Source organism: Scylla paramamosain, chromosome 11 (assembly GCF_035594125.1).
Source record: "Scylla paramamosain isolate STU-SP2022 chromosome 11, ASM3559412v1, whole genome shotgun sequence".
Classification (NCBI taxonomy): Eukaryota; Metazoa; Arthropoda; class Malacostraca; order Decapoda; family Portunidae; genus Scylla; species Scylla paramamosain.
Genome location: NC_087161.1, coordinates 26,099,801 through 26,118,522, shown reverse-complemented (window position 1 = coordinate 26,118,522; position 18,722 = coordinate 26,099,801). Strand labels below are relative to the sequence as shown.

General features: G+C 41.9%; 1 protein-coding gene across 4 annotated transcripts in view; it reads left to right on the top strand.

Annotated features, from left to right (window-relative positions):
• Positions 1-18,722, top strand: part of LOC135105111 (serine-rich adhesin for platelets-like) — a 101,024-nt gene that overhangs the window by 56,611 nt on the left and 25,691 nt on the right. The window contains exon 2 of one of the 4 annotated variants that reach the window (XM_064013116.1): positions 11,188-12,083. The exons of 2 other annotated variants lie outside the window; for them this stretch is intronic. In XM_064013116.1, coding sequence (XP_063869186.1) covers positions 12,081-12,083 — 3 coding nt within the window. In that variant the 5' untranslated portion in view covers positions 11,188-12,080. Of the gene's footprint in view, positions 1-11,170; positions 12,084-18,722 lie in introns of those variants that run through there. One more of the 4 variants, XM_064013117.1, reaches the window with a different exon arrangement.

Sequence of the window (18,722 nt, the reverse complement as noted above, 5' to 3'; positions counted from 1 at the left end):
TGATTAATTTCTGTTGAGGTAGTGTTGGTTTGGGTATTTGTATGTAAAGCTATGATTACTACTACTACTACTACTACTACTACTACTATTATGATACCTGCTTATGTCACTGTTATAATTAGCACTGCATACACCCCCTTATCTCTCTCTCTCTCTCTCTCTCTCTCTCTCTCTCTCTCTCTCTCTCTCTCTCTCTCTCTCTCTCTCTCTCTCTCTCTCTCTCTCTCTCTCTCTCTCTCTCTCTCTCTCTCTCTCTCTCACTCTCACCTAACACATGACCTTTACCATTTGATCTCCTCTCAGTGACCTTGGCTAGTTAGAGGGACAAGCAGCAGGTCATCACTCTATATTCTCAAAACTCTGGACTCACACAGATCAATTTCCTTCACTTGCCCTCTGCACTTTGAACTTTAAGAGCAGGATCAATACTTCTTTTTTTTTCATCTTCTTCTTCCTCTTTTGTATTGTTTATTGAGCCCTCGCCCTGTCTATCTGTCTGTGTGTTTGTGTGTCTGTGTGTTTGTGTGTTTGTGTGTTTGTCTTGTCTTGTCTTGTCTTGTCTATCCGCCCACGTGTGTGTGTGTGTGTGTGTGTGTGTGTGTGTGTGTGTGTGTGTGATGGTAATGAGGTGAAGAAATTTTGTTGTCAAGTGTGTGTTGTTGTTTTTTTTATTATTATTATGTGTTTGTTTGTTTACTTTGTCTAAATATTTGTTTGTGTGTTTGTTTGTCTGTGTGTTTGTCTATCTATCTATCTATCTATCTATCTGTCTATGTTTGCCCATCTGTCTGTTTTTTTCTGTTTTTATTTCTCTCTCTCTCTCTCTCTCTCTCTCTCTCTCTCTCTCTCTCTCTCTCTCTCTCTCTCTCTCTCTCTCTCTCTCCTCTCCTCTCCTCTCCTCTCCTCTCCCTCCCTCCCTCCCTCCCTCCCTCCCTCCCTCCCTCCCTCCCTCCCTCCCTCCCTTTCCACACACCTCTCTCTCTCTCTCTCTCTCTCTCTCTCTCTCTCTCTCTCTCTCTCTCTCTCTCTCTCTCTCTCTCTCTCTCTCTCTCTCCTCTTCACTCTCTCCTCCCTCACCTTGTCACTTTGCACCTGTCCGCCTACCTACCTGCCTGTGGCCTGTGAAGGTGTGGTGGCGAGGCAACCTGATGCTGTGGAGGAGGAGGAAGAGGAGGAGGAGGAGGAGGAAGAGGACTCACGGTGGTTTAGTGATAGCCAGCTTGTCACTCTATACTCACGCAAGCATCTCTCTCTCTCTCTCTCTCTCTCTCTCTCTCTCTCTCTCTCTCTCTCTCTCTCTCTCTCTCTCTCTCTCTCTCTCTCTCTCTCTCTCTCTCTCTCTCTCTGGAAGTACGCATTGTGAAACTTCCCTCAACGTGTGTGTGTGTGTGTGTGTGTGTGTGTGTGTGTGTGTGTGTGTGTGTGTGTGTGTGTGTGTGTGTGTGTGTGTGTGTGTGTGTGTGTGTGTGTGTGTGAAATTAGTGGCGTTATACCCGTAGGTTTCTTCCTCCACGTGACACACACACACACACACACACACACACACACACACACACACACACACACACACACACACACACACACACACACACACACACACACACACACACACACATAACTAAATTTCACCACATATATGTATAGGAAATGAAGGTCAGACATGGAGATATAAGGCGAGAGAGAGAGAGAGAGAGAGAGAGAGAGAGAGAGAGAGAGAGAGAGAGAGAGAGAGAGAGAGAGAGAGAGAGAGAGAGAGAGAGAGAGAGAGAGAGAGAGCTGTCACCTACTACACTACATAAGGAATTGATTATCAGATAGCCTCAATAAAAGCCCCCTGTTGATGTTTCCTCTCACTTGTTCACCTGTCCCAAAAATGCCAGGTGAGAAAAATAGGTAAGCTGTGATGGGAAGCGGAGAGCATTGTGGGTTTTGGGTTAGGTTAGGTCAGGTAGTGCTGGGTTAGGTTAGGTTAAGTAGTGTTGGGTTGGGTTGGATAGGTTGGATAGGTCAAGTAGGGTTAGGTTAGGTAAGGTAAGACAGAGTAGTGTAAGACTGGTTAGGTTAGGTTAGGTTAGGTTAGGTTTGGTAAGATAGGAAAAGGTTAGGTTAGGTAAGGCACGGTAGGGTAAGGTTACGTTAGGTAGGTAAGGTGAAGTGAGTTGAAGCTAGGTTAAGTTCGGGGATTAAGTTTAGATTATATGATGTTAGGTAAGGTAAAAGGTAACATCAGATTAGGTTAAGTTACGTTTGGTTAAGTTAGGCTGGGTTAGATTAAGTTAGGTTTGAAAGTTAGTGAGGTTAAGACAAAGCACAGTTAAAATTCACCAGAAGTATTAAGAGACACGAAAACTACCCATCATTTACATACACAGACAATAAACAAAACAGTAAACATTTAATCCAACAGCTCCCAACCACTAGTACTATTGCTATTGACAGTGTACATAATTATATAGTCTTGGATGGCTTGACGAAACTTGTGTGTGTGTGTGACAGGTAAGGAGGGAAAGGTGTGTGTGTGTGTGTGTGTGTGTGTGTGTGTGTGTGTGTGTGTGTGTGTGTGTGTGTTATCTCTCGCCACTTCTGAACGTATTAGAGTGTAGGTTTAGTGGTGTTTATCTGTACTTTGGTTTGTCTGTTTGGTTTAATCTTCACCAGCTGTTTCGAAATGGTTAGGTAGCAGTATTAAATTTTACTGTTATCGTTATTGTTGTTGTTGTTATTGTGATTGTTATTGGTGCTGTTACATGTATTTCTTCTTCTTCTTCTTCTTCTTCTTCTTCTTCTTCTTCTTCTTCTTCTTCTTCTTCTTCTTCTTCTTCTTCTTCCTGTTCTTGTTTTCTTCTCTTATACTTTTTATTTTTTTTGTTCTTTTTTTTTCCTGTCGTTGTTGTTTTGTTTTTTAATTTCTTTTCCTTCAAATTGTTTCTTCTCTTTTTTTCCTCCTCCTCCTCCTCCTCCTCCTCCTCCTCCTCCTCCTCCTCCTCCTCCTCCTCCTCCTCCTCCTCCTCCTCCTCCTCCTCCTCCTCCTCCTTCCTCACTACTACTTCCACCACCACCACCACCACCACTGATAACAACAACAGCAACCTTTCTAATGTAGCAACCCTTCACGCTGTTAACTCTTTGCCTGATAGTAAATACATTTTTTTATACACATTCTCACCTGTAATACCGTGATTGCAGTTCATACGAGAAGCTCAGGTGTGTCTTCTCTCTCTCTCTCTCTCTCTCTCTCTCTCTCTCTCTCTCTCTCTCTCTCTCTCTCTCTCTCTCTCTCTCTCTCTCTCTCTCTCTCTCTCTCTCTCTCTCTCTCTCTCTCTCGAAATAAGCAGCGAGAAAGGTGATCGGCGACGCGGAACGAGAAGCTATTATACTCTCTCTCTCTCTCTCTCTCTCTCTCTCTCTCTCTCTCTCTCTCTCTCTCTCTCTCTCTCTCTCTCTCTCTCTCTCTTCATTCCTGCCTTTTCTTCTGCCATGCTTACTATTATTTGGTCTTCCTTTGTGTTCTTTCTCCTTCCTTTTCCTCTCCTAGTATTTATTCTTCCTTTATATTCCCTTATGCTCCCTTCCTCTCCTGCCCTTCCCTTCTTTCCCTCCCTTACTACTCTTTGTTCATCCTTTGTGTTCCTTTTTGCATTCGTATTTGCTCTTCCTTTATGTTCCTATTTGTAAATTCTTTATGCTCCCATCTGTTCTTCCTGTGTGTTCGTATTTGGTCTTCCTTTGTGTTCCCATGTGCTCCCTCCAGTGTAGAGGTGCCGAGGTGCTGGGTCACACAGGGCGGTGGTGTGCTGAGGTGACTGGCGCTGTTTGGGTCACGCCACGTTTACACAGGTGATGCAGGTGTTTGGGGGAACTAAACACTGTGTATGTGACGGAGGGTGGGAGAGAGAGAGGGAGAGGGAGAGGGGTAGAGAGAGAGAGAGAGAGAGAGAGAGAGAGAGAGAGAGGGAGTGTAGGTACTGTAATGTAATGGGTGCTGGTTCTGTAGTTTTTGTTTGTTTGTTTGTTTGTTTTGTTTATTTATTTATTGGTTGGTTTTACGTTATTTTTATTCGTGTTTGTGTATCATTATTTGTTTTTTCTACAATTCATTATCTTTATTTTTATATTATTATTGTTTCTCTATACCTCTCTGTTACTGTTTTTCATCTTTCTTCCTGTTTTATCTTTTTTTTTACTTACTCTTTATCGTTCTCTGTCATTATCTTTTTATCTTATTTCTTCATTTATCTCTTCATCGTTCTCTATCATTATCTTTTATATCTTATTTCTTTATTTATCTCTCCTTTCCTCTATCTTTCCTTACTTTTCTTTTCCTCATCCGTTGCTCCGTCCTACTTCTTTATCAATCTCCATTTTCTTTACCTCTCTACATTACATTTTCTACGTCATTGATCGTTTGCTTTCCTTGCCTTACTGAGCACCATCTTTATTCCTTCATTTTTATTTGGTATTTACATTTTCTGTTATCGATCTTCTCTTCTCTGTTCATTCTATTTGCATTTCATCGTGTTTCTTTCGTTCATGCTTTCACTTTTATTTTTTGTTCCTTTTATTTGCACTTCTTAATTTTTTTTCCCCCACTCTTTCAATTTCAGTTCGTTTGTTGAATAATACCATACATTGCTTGTCGTCGTGAAAGTTTATGAAGTAAGATAAGACTCTGGCCTAGAACAACAACAAAAAACAAATAAATAAATAAATAAATGAATAAATAAAAAAATAAATAAAAAAATAAACGAGTCCCACTGAAGGTCGTGCCTTGATAACACACACACACAAAAAAAATTAAGTCTTCAGTGTATTATGTTCCTTTACCTCCCTATCTTAATTACCTGTGGGTGATAACACGTGGGGGGCAACAGGGCGAGTGATTAGCCAGGTGAGAGACTGGCGAATCACCTTCAACCCTCGACCTTCCATGCGTGATTCACCCCAGCACACGTCACCAGAGAGACAGACAGACACAGACAGACAGACAGACAGACATAACACAATACTATTACCGCCTGTTCAGAAAGAGAGAGAGAGAGAGAAAAAGGACACTATCACTATCACCTGTTCAGAGAGAGAGAGAGAGAGAGAGAGAGAGAGAGAGAGAGAGAGAGAGAGAGAGAGAGAGAGAGAGAGAGAGAGGACTGATATAGTGTGTGTTTACTGTTTAAGGGAAGGGTGAAGATAGATATACAGACCAGATAGGCTTGAGTTAGATGCAAACGGATGGGAGGCAACACAGACGTGGGAGGGGAGCTGAAGAGAGATGTTGGGGAGAAAGAAGAGGAAGGGAAGAGGATGTAGGATGAATAAATAGATAAGAATTATATTGAAGTCTTGGAGTAAGGCGTGGGTGAAAAAGAGGATAGGGAGAGACAAAGTAGATGAAGAGAGACAGCTGGAGAATGAAGAGGAGATGGAAGCAGGGTTAAAAGATGAAGGACGACGAGAAGGAGGAGGAGGAGGAGAAGGAGGAGGAATAAGAAGATAGGGGAAACATTGTAAAAGCTGGAGGATGAGTATGCAGAGAGCAGGGGATATTGAAGGAAGAATACGGGAAGATGGAAAGAAAAAAATAAGGAAGAGAAGAGGAGGACGAAGAAAGAAAAAAAGTAAGAACAGAATATAAAAGAAAGAAAAGTATAAAGCATTAATAAAGAAAAAAAAACAGAAGAGGAAGAAGAATGAAAGAAAGAAAAAGCAAGAAGAGAATAACTAGATAAAAAAAAATGCATTGTGGGATAGGAAGGCGTGAAGGAAAGTCATACAGATAACAGAAAGCATAACCAAACAGTAAAGAAGACACGTCTGATACAGGAAGCCTTTTTGGAGTGTTACTGTCAGCCTCACCACTGCCGGCGCAAGACTAAGAGGGCCGGGACGAGACCTGGGTTGGAGATGGGTTAATAAATGTGTACTTTACGACTTTCCTTTCTGGGGATCTCTCTTAGGTGTAGGACAGACGAGGGGAGGGGAAGGAAGAGGAGGAACAAGAGAAGGAGGAGAAGGAAGAGGAGGAAGGAAGGAAGAAGTTTGTGTTTTGGTTATAAATTTTGATTTCTTCACTCGTAACAGGTGCAAATATGAGTAAAATTAATCTAGACAGGTAAAGGTAAGGTAGGAGAGAGAGAGAGAGAGAGAGAGAGAGAGAGAGAGAGAGAGAGAGAGAGAGAGAGAGAGAGAGAGAGAGAGAAAGGTAATACAGGAGAGGAGGAGGATGAGAAAAGTAGACACAAGAGAAAGAAGTTGGAAATGAGAAAGAATAAGAACACAAGCGAAAAAAAAAAGAGGAAGAAAATCAAGAATGAAAATAAGAACGGGGAGAAAGAAGCGGAATGTGAGAAAGTAAAAGTAAGACACGAGAAAAAAAGAGGAGATAAATGAGAAAGAGTAAAAGTAAAGAAGGAGGAAACAAAAAAAGAGAATGAGTAAAAATAAGACAGGAGAGAAAAGAAAAAAAAGGAGAAAGAGAAGTAAAGATAAAACAGGAGAGAAGCAAAATAAGAAAGAGAAGAAACAGAAGCTCATGTGTGTGTGTGTGTGTGTGTGTGTGTGTGTGTGTGTGTGTGTGTGTGTGTGTGTGTGTGCGTGTGATGATGTGAGATTTCTTCACAACTATGCCAGGTGGAAATGTGAAAAAAAATATTAAACTTTTATCCAGGTAAAGGTGAAGGAGAAACACAACAGGAGGAGGAGGAGGAGGAGGAGGAAGAAGAAGAGAAACACGAGCTCTCTAGTTATCATGAAGTCAGTTTTTTTTTCTCTCTCTCCTTTTTTTGTCGCCCTTGGCCTGAACTTCTCTTGCATTAAAAAAAAAACAACAACAACTTTGATTAGATTAGGTTAACTTGATGTTCCTGTTATGATTAGGTTAAATTAGGGCAGGTAGTGTTGGATGTCTGCTAGGTCAAATTTAGGATAGGTTAAAGTTACTGTTTCGTTAGGAATTGGTGAAGTTAGAGTGATGTTAGGTTCGTATTGGGTAAAGTTGAGTCAGGGCAAGGTTAGTTTAGGTCAGTGTTATGTTAGGTTTCTACTAAGTTAGGGTTATGTTAGGGTAGGTTAGGTTAGTTAAAGGTTAATGTTTACGTAATGTTAGGTTAGGTTATGGCTATGATTAAATAGGGTTAAGATTAATTTAGTTCAGTTTAAGGTCAGGTTATGCTAGGGTACATTTGGTTGAGAAGCGAAAAAGAAAAAAAAAGTTAATTAAGACGCAGGTAAAGGTGAGAGAGAGAGAGAGAGAGAGAGAGAGAGAGAGAGAGAGAGAGAGAGAGAGAGAGAGAGAGAGAGAGAGAGAGAGAGAGAGAGAGAGAGAGAGATTGCAACAGATAAGAGATACTGAAGTCAACAGGTAACATGACTAAAGCTTTCTTACCCACTACAGGTGACTACAGGTAGGTTACGATAGATTAGGTTAGGTTACGATAGGTTAAATAAGGTTAGTTTAGGATAGGTTAAGTTAGGATAGGTTAGGTTAGATTACGATAGGTTAGGTCAGGATAGGTTAGGATAGTTAGGGTAGGTTAAGTTAGATTAGGATAGGATAGGATAGTTTAGGTTATGAAAGGTTAGGATATGTTAGGTTAGGGCGTGGAGGTGATGCGGGGGACAGGCCAGGTGGAGGGGCGGGTAGGGGAAAGCTTCGCCAGGTGTGGAGGGAGGCAGGGCGGCGGGCAGGTGGCAGGTGTGGTGGTGGTGGTGGTGGTGGTGGTGGTGGTGGTAGTGGTGTGGAATGACAGGTATGAAATGTCACTGCTCGGATATGAATGCGGTCAAACGGTAGTGGTAGTGGTGTTCTGTTTTGTCTCTCTCTCTCTCTCTCTCTCTCTCTCTCTCTCTCTCTCTCTCTCTCTCTCTCTCTCTCTCTCTCTCTCTCTCTCTCTCTCTCTTGTACAGTGATAATGACGTTTTATTCCATCTTGCAATTATCTCTTCCCTCCTTTCCTCTCTTCTTTTCTCCCCTTCTCTCTCCTCCTCTCCCTTTCCCTAACCTCCCTCTACACTCATACCAAAAAAACACCCTAAAGAAGAGGAGACAGAGCGAGAAGGCAAAGAAAGTAGGAAGCAGGAGAAATATGGAAGCTGGGGTACTCATTACAGGAACCCGCATATCATTACGCTTCTATCCTTGTAATCATGAACGCTCCAGTACATCGCGGCGCCTCCCATACAGCGGGGCGCGAGAGAGAGAGTATATGAAGAGCTGAAGAGAAGAGGGCGAGGTCGTGTTTCCAGACAGGGAGTTGGTCAGCGGCAAACCGTATTCAGGAATTTTCTCCTCTCTCACCACAACTGTTTGCAAAGGCCACATAAAATATTAACAGGGTTTTCAAGAGTGTTTCTCCCGTTAATCATGTAGAGGTGTTGTTAATCTGTCACTAGAACCGTAAAAAACATCCTTGGTAGCTTATTAAACAGGCCTGTTATTTTGAATTATCTTGCTCTCTCACCACGACTATTTGCAAAGGCCACATGAAAGATTAGCCGGGTTTTCAAGAGTGTTTCTCCTGTTAATTATGTAGAGGTGTTGTTAATCTGTCACTAGAACAGTAAAAAACATCCTTGGTAGCTTATTAAACAGGCCTGTATTTTGAATTGTCTTGCTCTCTCACCACGACTGTTTGCAAAGGCCACATGAAAGATTAGCAGGGTTTTCAAGAGTGTTTCTCCTGTTAATCATGTAGAGGTGTTGTTAATCTGTCACTAGAACCGTAAAAAACATCCTTGGTAGCTTATTAAACAGGCCTGTTATTTTGAATTATCTTGCTCTCTCACCACGACTGTTTGCAAAGGCCACATAAAAGATTAGCCGGGTTTTCAAGAGTGTTTCTCCTGTTAATCATGTAGAGGTGTTGTTAATCTGTCACTAGAACCGTAAAAAACATCCTTGGTAGCTTATTAAACAGGCCTGTATTCTGAATTGTCTTGCTCTCTCACCGGGTTCTCAAGACTGTTTCCCCTGTTAACAATGTGGATGTCTTTTTAATCTATCACCAGAACCGTAAAAAGTACCCTTGAAAGAAGAAAAAAAATGCCTGTAACACCAACTAGATAGAGCCTTTGGAAAGTAGTCGAGGTGCGGGTAGTAATACTTCAGAATATGGTCCGAAGAGCGAACCAGTCGTGTTTACTTCAAGAATGAATGACCGCGCGGAGAGGCTGAGAGAGCGAGAGGGGGAGATGGAGAGAGAGAGAGAGAGAGTCGTGCCAGATACCGCCAGCTTCCCTTCCTCGGACGCGCCGCAAACACATGTCATTATTATCCTTTATTTATTGCTCTTTTCGGTCCCCTGCGGCGTGGAACTGGGACCCCGCGTAGAAAACAGGGCGTAATGCATGGCCTGGCGTGGGCAGCGAGGTGGGGAAGGCGGCGGGGAGGTTGTGGCTGGTGTAATAGGCGAGGAATTCTTAACATGGTGTAAGGCCGCTTCGCTTCTCTCTCTCTCTGTTCTTTCCTTACGTAGTTCGCCGCCTCTCTCTCTCTCTCTCTCTCTCTCTCTCTCTCTCTCTCTCTCTCTCTCTCAAGGTTTATTAATTTCTCTGGCCTCTTACCTCTAGCACGCCGCCTCCTCCTCCTCCTCCTCCTCCTCCCAGCGCGGCGGGATATTACACACCATCCTCTCTAATGCACGCTATCACCACCATCACCATCATCACTATCACCATCATCATCATCATCCCCCGTAGCCGGCCATTGAGGGTCGTGGCGCGGGAAGGTAATGTATAGCAACCAATAGATTCTGATCCCATGTTTAGTGTGTTGCGATGCCGTGGTGCCTTAAGTGTTTGTACCTGCCTGCTTGTTAATTAAAGGTGATCGCCTCGCCTACATGTACCTCTCTCACCTTTCCTGGGTCTCCTCTCTCTCTCTCTCTCTCTCTCTCTCTCTCTCTCTCTCTCTCTCTCTCTCTCTCTCTCTCTCTCTCTCTTTTATTTTATCTTTTTTTCTTATCTTCTTCACTCATCTGTGTATTTTAATATATTGGGTTTGTATCTGTCTCGTTTGTTTATTTTTCCTCTCTCACCTCTTCTCTGTTTCTCTCTTCTCTTCTCTTCTCTCCTCTCCTCTCCTCTCCTCTCCTCTCCTCTCCTCTTCTCTTCTCTCCTCTCCTCTTCTCTTCTCTTCTCTTCTCTTCTCATCTCATCTCATCTCATCTCATCTCATCTCATCTCATCTCATCTCATCTCATCTCATCTCATCTCATCTCATCTCATCTCATCTCATCTCATCTCATCTCATCTCTTCTCTTCTCTTCTCTTCTCTTCTCTTCTCTTCTCTTCTCTTCTCTTCTCTTCTCTTCTCTTCTCTTCTCTTCTCTCTCTCTCTCTCTCTCTCTCTCTCTCTCTCTCTCTCTCTCTCTCTCTCTCTCTCTCTCTCTCTCTCTCTCTCTCTCTCTCTCACCATGGCGTATTAATGTATTATAGTTGTATTTCTGTATAAGTTCCACGTGTACAGTATCTCTCCTGCCTTCTACTAATGGTTTGTTGTCAGTGATATAATGCACTTTATAATTTACTTGTTTATTAATTTATTTGTCTATCTTTAACTATTCAATTATTTCCTTGTTTATTTATGTGCATGTTTGCTTTCATATTTAGTTGCTTCCTTCTTCGTCAGCTTACCTATCCATATTCTTTCATTCATTCATTCATTCATTCACTAAATTATTCGTGTGTTTATTTGCTTCAGAAAGGTCAAGGCTTGTGTGCCACTGATAAAGGAGAGAAAAAAAGGTGCTATCTTATAATAAGCACATGAATTAAAATAAATGCACCAAAATTTATTATGTAAAGTATTGCAGAGGTGACCTAGTGTGTGTGTGTGTGTGTGTGTGTGTGTGTGTGTGTGTGTGTGTGTGTGTGTGTGTGTGTGAAGGAGGAAAATGTAGGAGGGAGGGAGTGATTGGGGAAACGAACGAGAGAGAGAGAGAGAGAGAGAGAGAGAGAGAGAGAGAGAGAGAGAGAGAGAGAGAGATTGAACATTAGTAAAAAGAAAAAAATCAATAAAAAAGCAAAGAATATTAAAAAAAAGAAAAAGGAAAATTGTAAGACAAGGAAAAATTTATAGGAAAAAATACAATAATTTTCTATACTATATTGTAAAAAAAAATGTCGTTTGTTAATTAATTTTAGTGTTCAAAATTTTCCTTACTCACGCACACGCTGTTGTCCAATCACGTGCAGTCTTGATAAGAGTGTCCAGCCAGCCAATCCCCTGCGATTGTTGCAAAAACTGTGGTGTTGGAACAGAATCCGCCAATCACGTACTGGCGCTGAAAACAAACTGACCAATCACATGCTGGTATTGAAAATGAACAAAAGAAACTGACCAATCACGTGTTAGTGTCTTTAAATCCTGACCAATCACGTGATAGTGACTCGGAACACTGCTCAGTCACGTGCCACCATTGGAAAGAAATCCACCAATAACATTCTCCCATTAAAAAGAAAACGAGCACCAGGACCACCGCCACCCAATCACGTCAAGCAATTCTGAAAGCCTCCGCCAATCAAGTAATCCCGCCGCCACAAACCAGCCAATCAAAGAGCTGAAAATCCAACAGAAAACGGAGTAAACAAAAAAAGGAAAAAGAAAATGAACTAGAAAATAAATAAATAAAGGAAAACAAAACTCAAATTAAAGAAAAAAAGAAAAAAGGATTAAAAAAATCACAGCAAACAAACAACAAACAAAAAAATAATAATAAAAATAAATAAATAAATAAATAAAATATAAAAAATAAATAAAATAGAAAAAAATAAATATAAGTAAATAATTAAATATAATAAAGCAAACAAAACAAAATAACAAAAAAAAGTAAAAAAAAAAAATACAACTATAATGACCACTTTCTAACCTGACCTGACCTAACGTGACCTCAAAAAACACATCATGAAAGTGCGGGCGTGCAGCATGGGCGTGGCGGCGACGGAGGGGTGTGGTGGCGGTGGCGGTGGTGGTGGTGGTGTGGGCGTAAAGGGGCGTGACCTTGACCTGGGCGGGCGCGGGGTCACGGGCATCGCCAAGGTCAGGTTTTCAGTGCCCTCTATGGAGTTTGTGTGGGAGACTGACCCCGATGGTAAGTTATTGTTTTGTTTGTTTGTTTGTTTGTTTGTTTGTTTGTTTGTTTATTTATTTATTTATTTATTTATTTATTTATTTATCTATTATTTTTGGTGGTAGTCGGGTAGGTGGAGGTGGGGCAAGAGGTCTGATGCTGCTTGTGCCTCTATTGTGTTCCCTTGGTTGTGGTTGTGCTTATTTACCTAATTGTTTTATTTATTTATTTATTTGTTTGTTTATTTGTTTATTTTATTGATTTATCCACTTATTTGTGTTCCCTTGTGCTTTATGTCTTTATTTATTTATTTGTGTTGTTAGATTATATTTTGTTTATTAGTTTTTGTGTTGCAGGTATAGATGCTTAGACGCTTTACACACACACACACACACACACACACACACACACACACACACACACACACACACACACACACACACACACACACACACACACACACACACACACACACACACACACACACACACACACACACACACACGGGTTGATATGCATTTTCACGCATTCCTAGATAAGACTCTCTCTCTCTCTCTCTCTCTCTCTCTCTCTCTCTCTCTCTCTCTCTCTCTCTCTCTCTCTCTCTCTCTCTCTCTCTCTCTCTCTCTCTCTCTCGTTCGCTGATGAAGAGGCTCATACATATATGCAAACGTACATACATACTAACACTGATTATACAATATTAATCTATGTATATGATTTATTAGTATGTGTGTAGAGATACGATAATGTGTGTGTGTGTATGTGTGTGTGTGTTTTGTTTTCCATTTTCAGCCTTAAACTCAATAATTTAATCAGTGGCTCTTCAACCGATCAGTCAGTCAGTCAGTCACTTACAGCCTTCAACTCCGCTGCTTTTCTTTCTTTCTCCTTGTCTTGGATAGCCACTAAACACTCACTCCTTCATTCCATCAGTCAGCCATTTGTATTTACACCTTTCAGTTTCACCGTACGAGTATCTGCTTGTCTTAAATAAATAAATAAATAAATAAATAAATGAATAAATAAATGAATAAAACACAGAATTAAACTAAGGAAGGAGGAGGGCTCAGAATCCGCTTTTTCCATTTCATTCATTATTTTCGTTGTATATTTTAGTTCAGATCAGATAATAAAAACAATTTGTCTTTTTTTTTCTTTCTTTCCTTATTTGTCTTAATTTCATTTTATTATTTTTTTTTATTTTGTCACCAGTTGTTGCTTTCACTTTCTTGTTTCTATCGTCGTTTAATCTATTTCTGGAGAGAGAGAGAGAGAGAGAGAGAGAGAGAGAGAGAGAGAGAGAGAGAGAGAGAGAGAGAGAGAGAGAGAGAGAGGAGGAGAGAAGGCAAGGTCATTTGAACCATGTGTCTTCCTTCCTATTCTCTCTCTCTCTCTCTCTCTCTCTCTCTCTCTCTCTCTCTCTCTCTCTCTCTCTCTCTCTCTCTCTCTCTCTCTCTCTCTCTCTCTCTCCACTCCCTGAAGTGTTTATGTGCATTGCGTGGCCAGCTGGGAGAGAGAGTGAGAGAGAGAGAGAGGGAGAGAGAAGGAGAGGAAGGAGGGAGAGGAGGGAGAGAATAACAAGTGGAGAGAGAGAGAGAAGGCATGCAGGGAGTAGTGGATGGAGAGATGGAGGGAAAAACGGGTGAGGGAGGAATGGAGGTAAGAAGAGGCGAGGGAGAGGGAGAGGAGGGAGGTTAGGTAAGAGAGAGAGAGAGAGAGAGAGAGAGAGAGAGAGAGAGAGAGAGAGAGAGAGAGAGAGAGAGAGAGAGAGAGACCGGCACAACAAGAGAAGGAGGAAGAGGAGGAGGGAGAGAAGGAAGAGGAGGAGGAGGACAGGTGGAGAGGGAGGAGTCGAGTCTTAAGAGAGAGAGCAACCAGCGTGCTTCCTAATAAGGTAAAAACACAGCACTCGTCATTCCGCTGTGGCTGTGGTGGTGGTGGTAGTAGTAGTAGCAGTAGTAGTAGTAGTAGTAGTAGTAGTAGTAGTAGTAGTAGGGACGTGAAGAGGATGCTGTGGTTAGATTAGGTTAGGTTAAGCTGTGGTGTGGTGAGGTCACGGTAAGGCTGTGGTGCTTGTAGTAGTGTGGTAGCAGTGTGTGGTAGTGTGCTGTGGTGATTGTTGCTGATAGTGGTTGTGTGGTAGTGATGCTGGAATGGAGGGGTAGTGGTGGGTAGTGGTGGTGGTGGTGGTGGTGGAAACAGGTTGTGTGGTGGTGTGGTAGGAGGATGGTGGTGATAGTGGTGGTGGTGGTGGTGGTGGTGGTGGTGGTGGTATTTGACATGCATATCAAGGGAGAGAAGCCTTTCAATATTGAGTGTAAATGCGCTCTCTCTCTCTCTCTCTCTCTCTCTCTCTCTCTCTCTCTCTCTCTCTCTCTCTCTCTCTCTCTCTCTCTCTCTCTCTCTCTCTCTCTCTCTCTCATGACTAGCACATTTCGTCATCTTAGAGAGAGAGAGAGAGAGAGAGAGAGAGAGAGAGAGAGAGAGAGAGAGAGAGAGAGAGAGAGAGAGCATCCCAGCCTTGGCCTATCCCCTACAGATGAATTTAAACTGTAATTAATATCGACTTAAAACTCTCTCTCTCTCTCTCTCTCTCTCTCTCTCTCTCTCTCTCTCTCTCTCTCTCTCTCTCTCTCTCTAGGCCACCTTCTCTTCCACATTTCAATAACACAAGCCAAAATTATAACCAATATCAAACTACGGTCACACCCATCACCCCTATCACCCCATAACGCGCCAGATGGTCACAGGTGGGCCGAGTAACGCCTGGGGGGTGACGCAATGCTATCACGTGACTTGGGTAGCGCTTGACCTGACCTCGGGCCTACCCCATGCGTTACGGGGGAAAGTGGGAGGAGGGCAGGAGGGATGGGGTAGGTGGGGAGGAGGAGGAAGAGGAGGAGTTGGAGGAGGAGGGGGTATAGATTGTTGCTGGAGTGGGGTGACGAGGAAGTGATGGTGGTGGTGGTGATGGTGGTGGTAGTAGTAGTAGTAGTAGTAGTAGTAGTAGTAGTAGTAGTAGTAGTAGTAGTAGTAGTGATTTGTGTTTTTTTTTTCTTCTTCTAGTCTTTTGTCTTCTCTTTTCATTTTCTTTTCTTTTTCTTTTTTCTCTTACTTTTTTTTCTTTTCTTTTCATGAATTTTCCTTTCTTTTTCCTTCCTTCTCTTCTCTTCTCTTCTACTTTTACTACTACTACTACTACTACTACTACTACTACTACTACTACTACTACTACTACACCACCACCACCACCACCACCACCACCACCAACACCACCACCACCACCACAATCACAAAACCACACTCTAGTCTAGACCACCGAATCCCACTCAGATCTGTTCTAATCCTTTTATAAGATGTTTCAACCCTCTCTGCCAAACCTTTAAGAGGATCTGAGCCTCCGTGGCGGTCATGCGTGGAAGCCAAACCCTTTATCCACGCTTGCACCTCCTCATCGTGTCCATCCACCCTTGCCACCACCACCACCACCACCACCACCACCACCACCACCACCTCACTGCACTGTCCAACCAATCCCTCTACTACTACTACTACTACTACTACTACTACTACTACTACTACTACTACTACTACTACTACTACTAACTACTACTACTACTTGTTCAAGCCACCCGCATCCAGCAACACCCATTTACGTCCACCTGCTCCTTCATTCACTCTTCCCTTCGTCATCCACATGTTAAGATTGAAGGATTGAGTGATTGAAGAATGGGATGGTTAGATATGAGTAGAGAGAGAGAGAGAGAGAGAGAGAGAGAGAGAGAGAGAGAGAGAGAGAGAGAGAGAGAGAGAGAGAGAGAATTCTACTTTAAATAACCTTCTACTCGATACATACGAGTACAATAAAATAATAAAAAGAGGAGCAATAGAAAGAGAGGTAAAAAAAAAAAAGAAAAGAAGAGAAAGGAGAAAAAAATAAGAAGAGAAATAGAAAGACGAAAAAAAAAGAAAATAAAAAAAAGAGACAAACAAAGGGGAGGGATAGGAAGAGAAAGGTGGAGCTTCCCACACCACCCCTGCTGTGTCGAGGATGTAACGCAGAGGGGAGGCTGTTATGCTGTGGGTAAGCTGTTTAATGCCCCGATGGATGGGAGCAGCCCTCGCGCCCCTGCCTGGTAGAGAGAGGGTTGGCTGGGGAGCGTTCATTGTTTCCCGATATTTTTTGTCTCTGGAGTTTGTTAGTTTGAGAAAAGCCTGTTTTATTTATTTTTTTTCTTTTCTTTTTCTTTTTTTTTTTTTTTATGTTAGAGGGGCACTACCAAGAGCAACAGTCCCATAAGAAATGTCAAAAAGGGTCATCCAAAATAGGTAGGTAGTTAGGTGGTTAATTAGATCATTAGTTAGTTAATTCAGTGATTGGTTAAATATGCAGGTAGTTAATTAAATGATAGGTGAAAATAGGTAATTATGTTTTATACAGGGACTGCCACGTGGAGGTCTGATGGCTCCTTGCAGCTTCCATTATTTTCTTATGGTCTTATTTATTTATTTACTCGTTTAAATGGCTAATTGGCTCGTTCCTTAGTTACTGTAGTGGTGGTTAATGTACGGACAGTGTTGATGTAGTGTGGTAGGACTGGTTGTGGTGAAGGTGATTCAGGCATAGTAGTGATGGTGGTAGTAGTGGTGGTGGTGGTGGTGATATTAGTGTCGTTTGTAGGCGTGGCGGTGATGGTGGTTGTGATAAGAGGAACGTAAAAACAACACCTACTTAACATAATTATAAGTTTCCAGTGTATTTAATGTCCCTACTTGACAATTCAACCTACAAGCCAATTAAGTGTTTTGTCCTGCCTGTAAACTCGATGGACGGGACTCGGCCATCAACAAACATTACTATCATCATCATCATCATCATCATCATCATCATCATCATCATCATCAATCATCATCATCCTCTCCTTCCTTCTTTCCCCCAGGTTTGCTTTCTTTTATTCTCTTTCTTTCCTTCCTTTTATCACTTTATTCCTGGCCACTACTTTTCTTCATTCCTTTCCTCTTCTCCTCTCTTTCTCCTATTCCCTTCCTCTTTTCCTTCTTCTCTTTCTTCCGCTATCCTCTTATTTCCTTCCTCTGTCCACTCTCTTCCTCCCTCTCTCCTTTTTTTCTATTCTTTCCTCTTCTTCCTCTCTTCATCAATCTCTCCTCCTCTTCAATTCCTTTTTCCTCCTCTATTCTTCCATTTCTTCTCTATATATCTCCTTGTTTATCATCTCTCCCATATTCCTCCTTTCTCCACCTATTCCTGTCCACTGTCTCCATTCCTTGCCCTGTTATTCCTCTTTTACTTCTCCTCTCCCTTCCTTTCTCCCCATTTATCTCCCTATTCCTCCCTCACTCCTTCCTACCTCTTCCTGTCTTCCTTGTACCTATTGCTCCCTAGTCCCATCCGTGCCCTTCACTCCTCCTCCTCCTCCTCCTCCTCTTACCTTGCTTTGACTGTCTTGAATGTCACCTTTTTGCTTCCATAAGGTGACTCGTGTGTGTGTGTGTGTGTGTGTGTGGGAGTGTGTGTGTGTGGGAGGAGAGAGAGAGAGAGAGAGAGAGAGAGAGAGAGAGAGAGAGAGAGAGAGAGAGAGAGAGAGAGAGAGAGAGAGAGAGAGAGAGAGAGAGAGAGAGAGAGAGAGAGAGAGAGAGAGTACTCGTGCTGATCTTGAGTTAATGACTGTATAATTTGCGTCATAAAAGTTTTTGATTTAGAGTTAATGAGTTAATGAATGGCTGTTAGCGGTGTCATGCTTTTAATATTCTCAGACGGTACATATTTCAGTTTATTAAAGAGAGAGGGGGGGTGTATCTTTTAGTATTTTAGATTGTGGTGTAGTAATGATGGTGTTGCTTTTGGTGGTGTTGTTAGCGGTGATGGTAATGGTGGTGGTGGTGAGGGAGAGATAATAATGATGGTAACAAGGTGGAAATCCAAAGGTGTACACATTTTAGGATTTGAAAAGAGGTGTATTACATGCTTATGGTGTAGTAATAATGATGGTTGTCTTGTTTTTGGTGGTGGTGGTGGTGGTGGTGGTGGTGGTGAGATGAGGGGATTAAAAGAATTCACACACACACACACACACACACACACACACACACACACACACACACTAGTAACATCAAAATGAAAGGTAAAAGTAAGAAAAATAAGTATAGTTCAAATTTTAAAAAAAGAATAAGAAAATAAAAAAAGGGTTGAAATACTAATATTTGCACTTCCTAACATTTTAAAAGAGGTTTAGTGTGTAAGTATTTTGATATCAAGGCACCTGACATTTGAATGAGGGAGGAGTGCACCTTTTAAAATTGCCAGTTTAATGTTTATGTTGTATTACGTTAGTGTGTTGTTGTCCTTCATAAATCTCTCTCTCTCTCTCTCTCTCTCTCTCTCTCTCTCTCTCTCTCTCTCTCTCTCTCTCTCTCTCTCTCTCTCTCTCTCTCTCTCTCTCTCTGAATGTTAGTTTTCGTGTGTTAGCTCAAAATTCGTTGCATGTAAGATATTATTTGTAGTAGTAGTAGTAGTAGTAGTAGTAGTATTTTGTATGTATGCATGTATATATTGTGGATATGATAGTAATACCAACCACCACCACCACCTTCAATACCAACTACTACCACCACCACCAACAACAACAACAACAACTA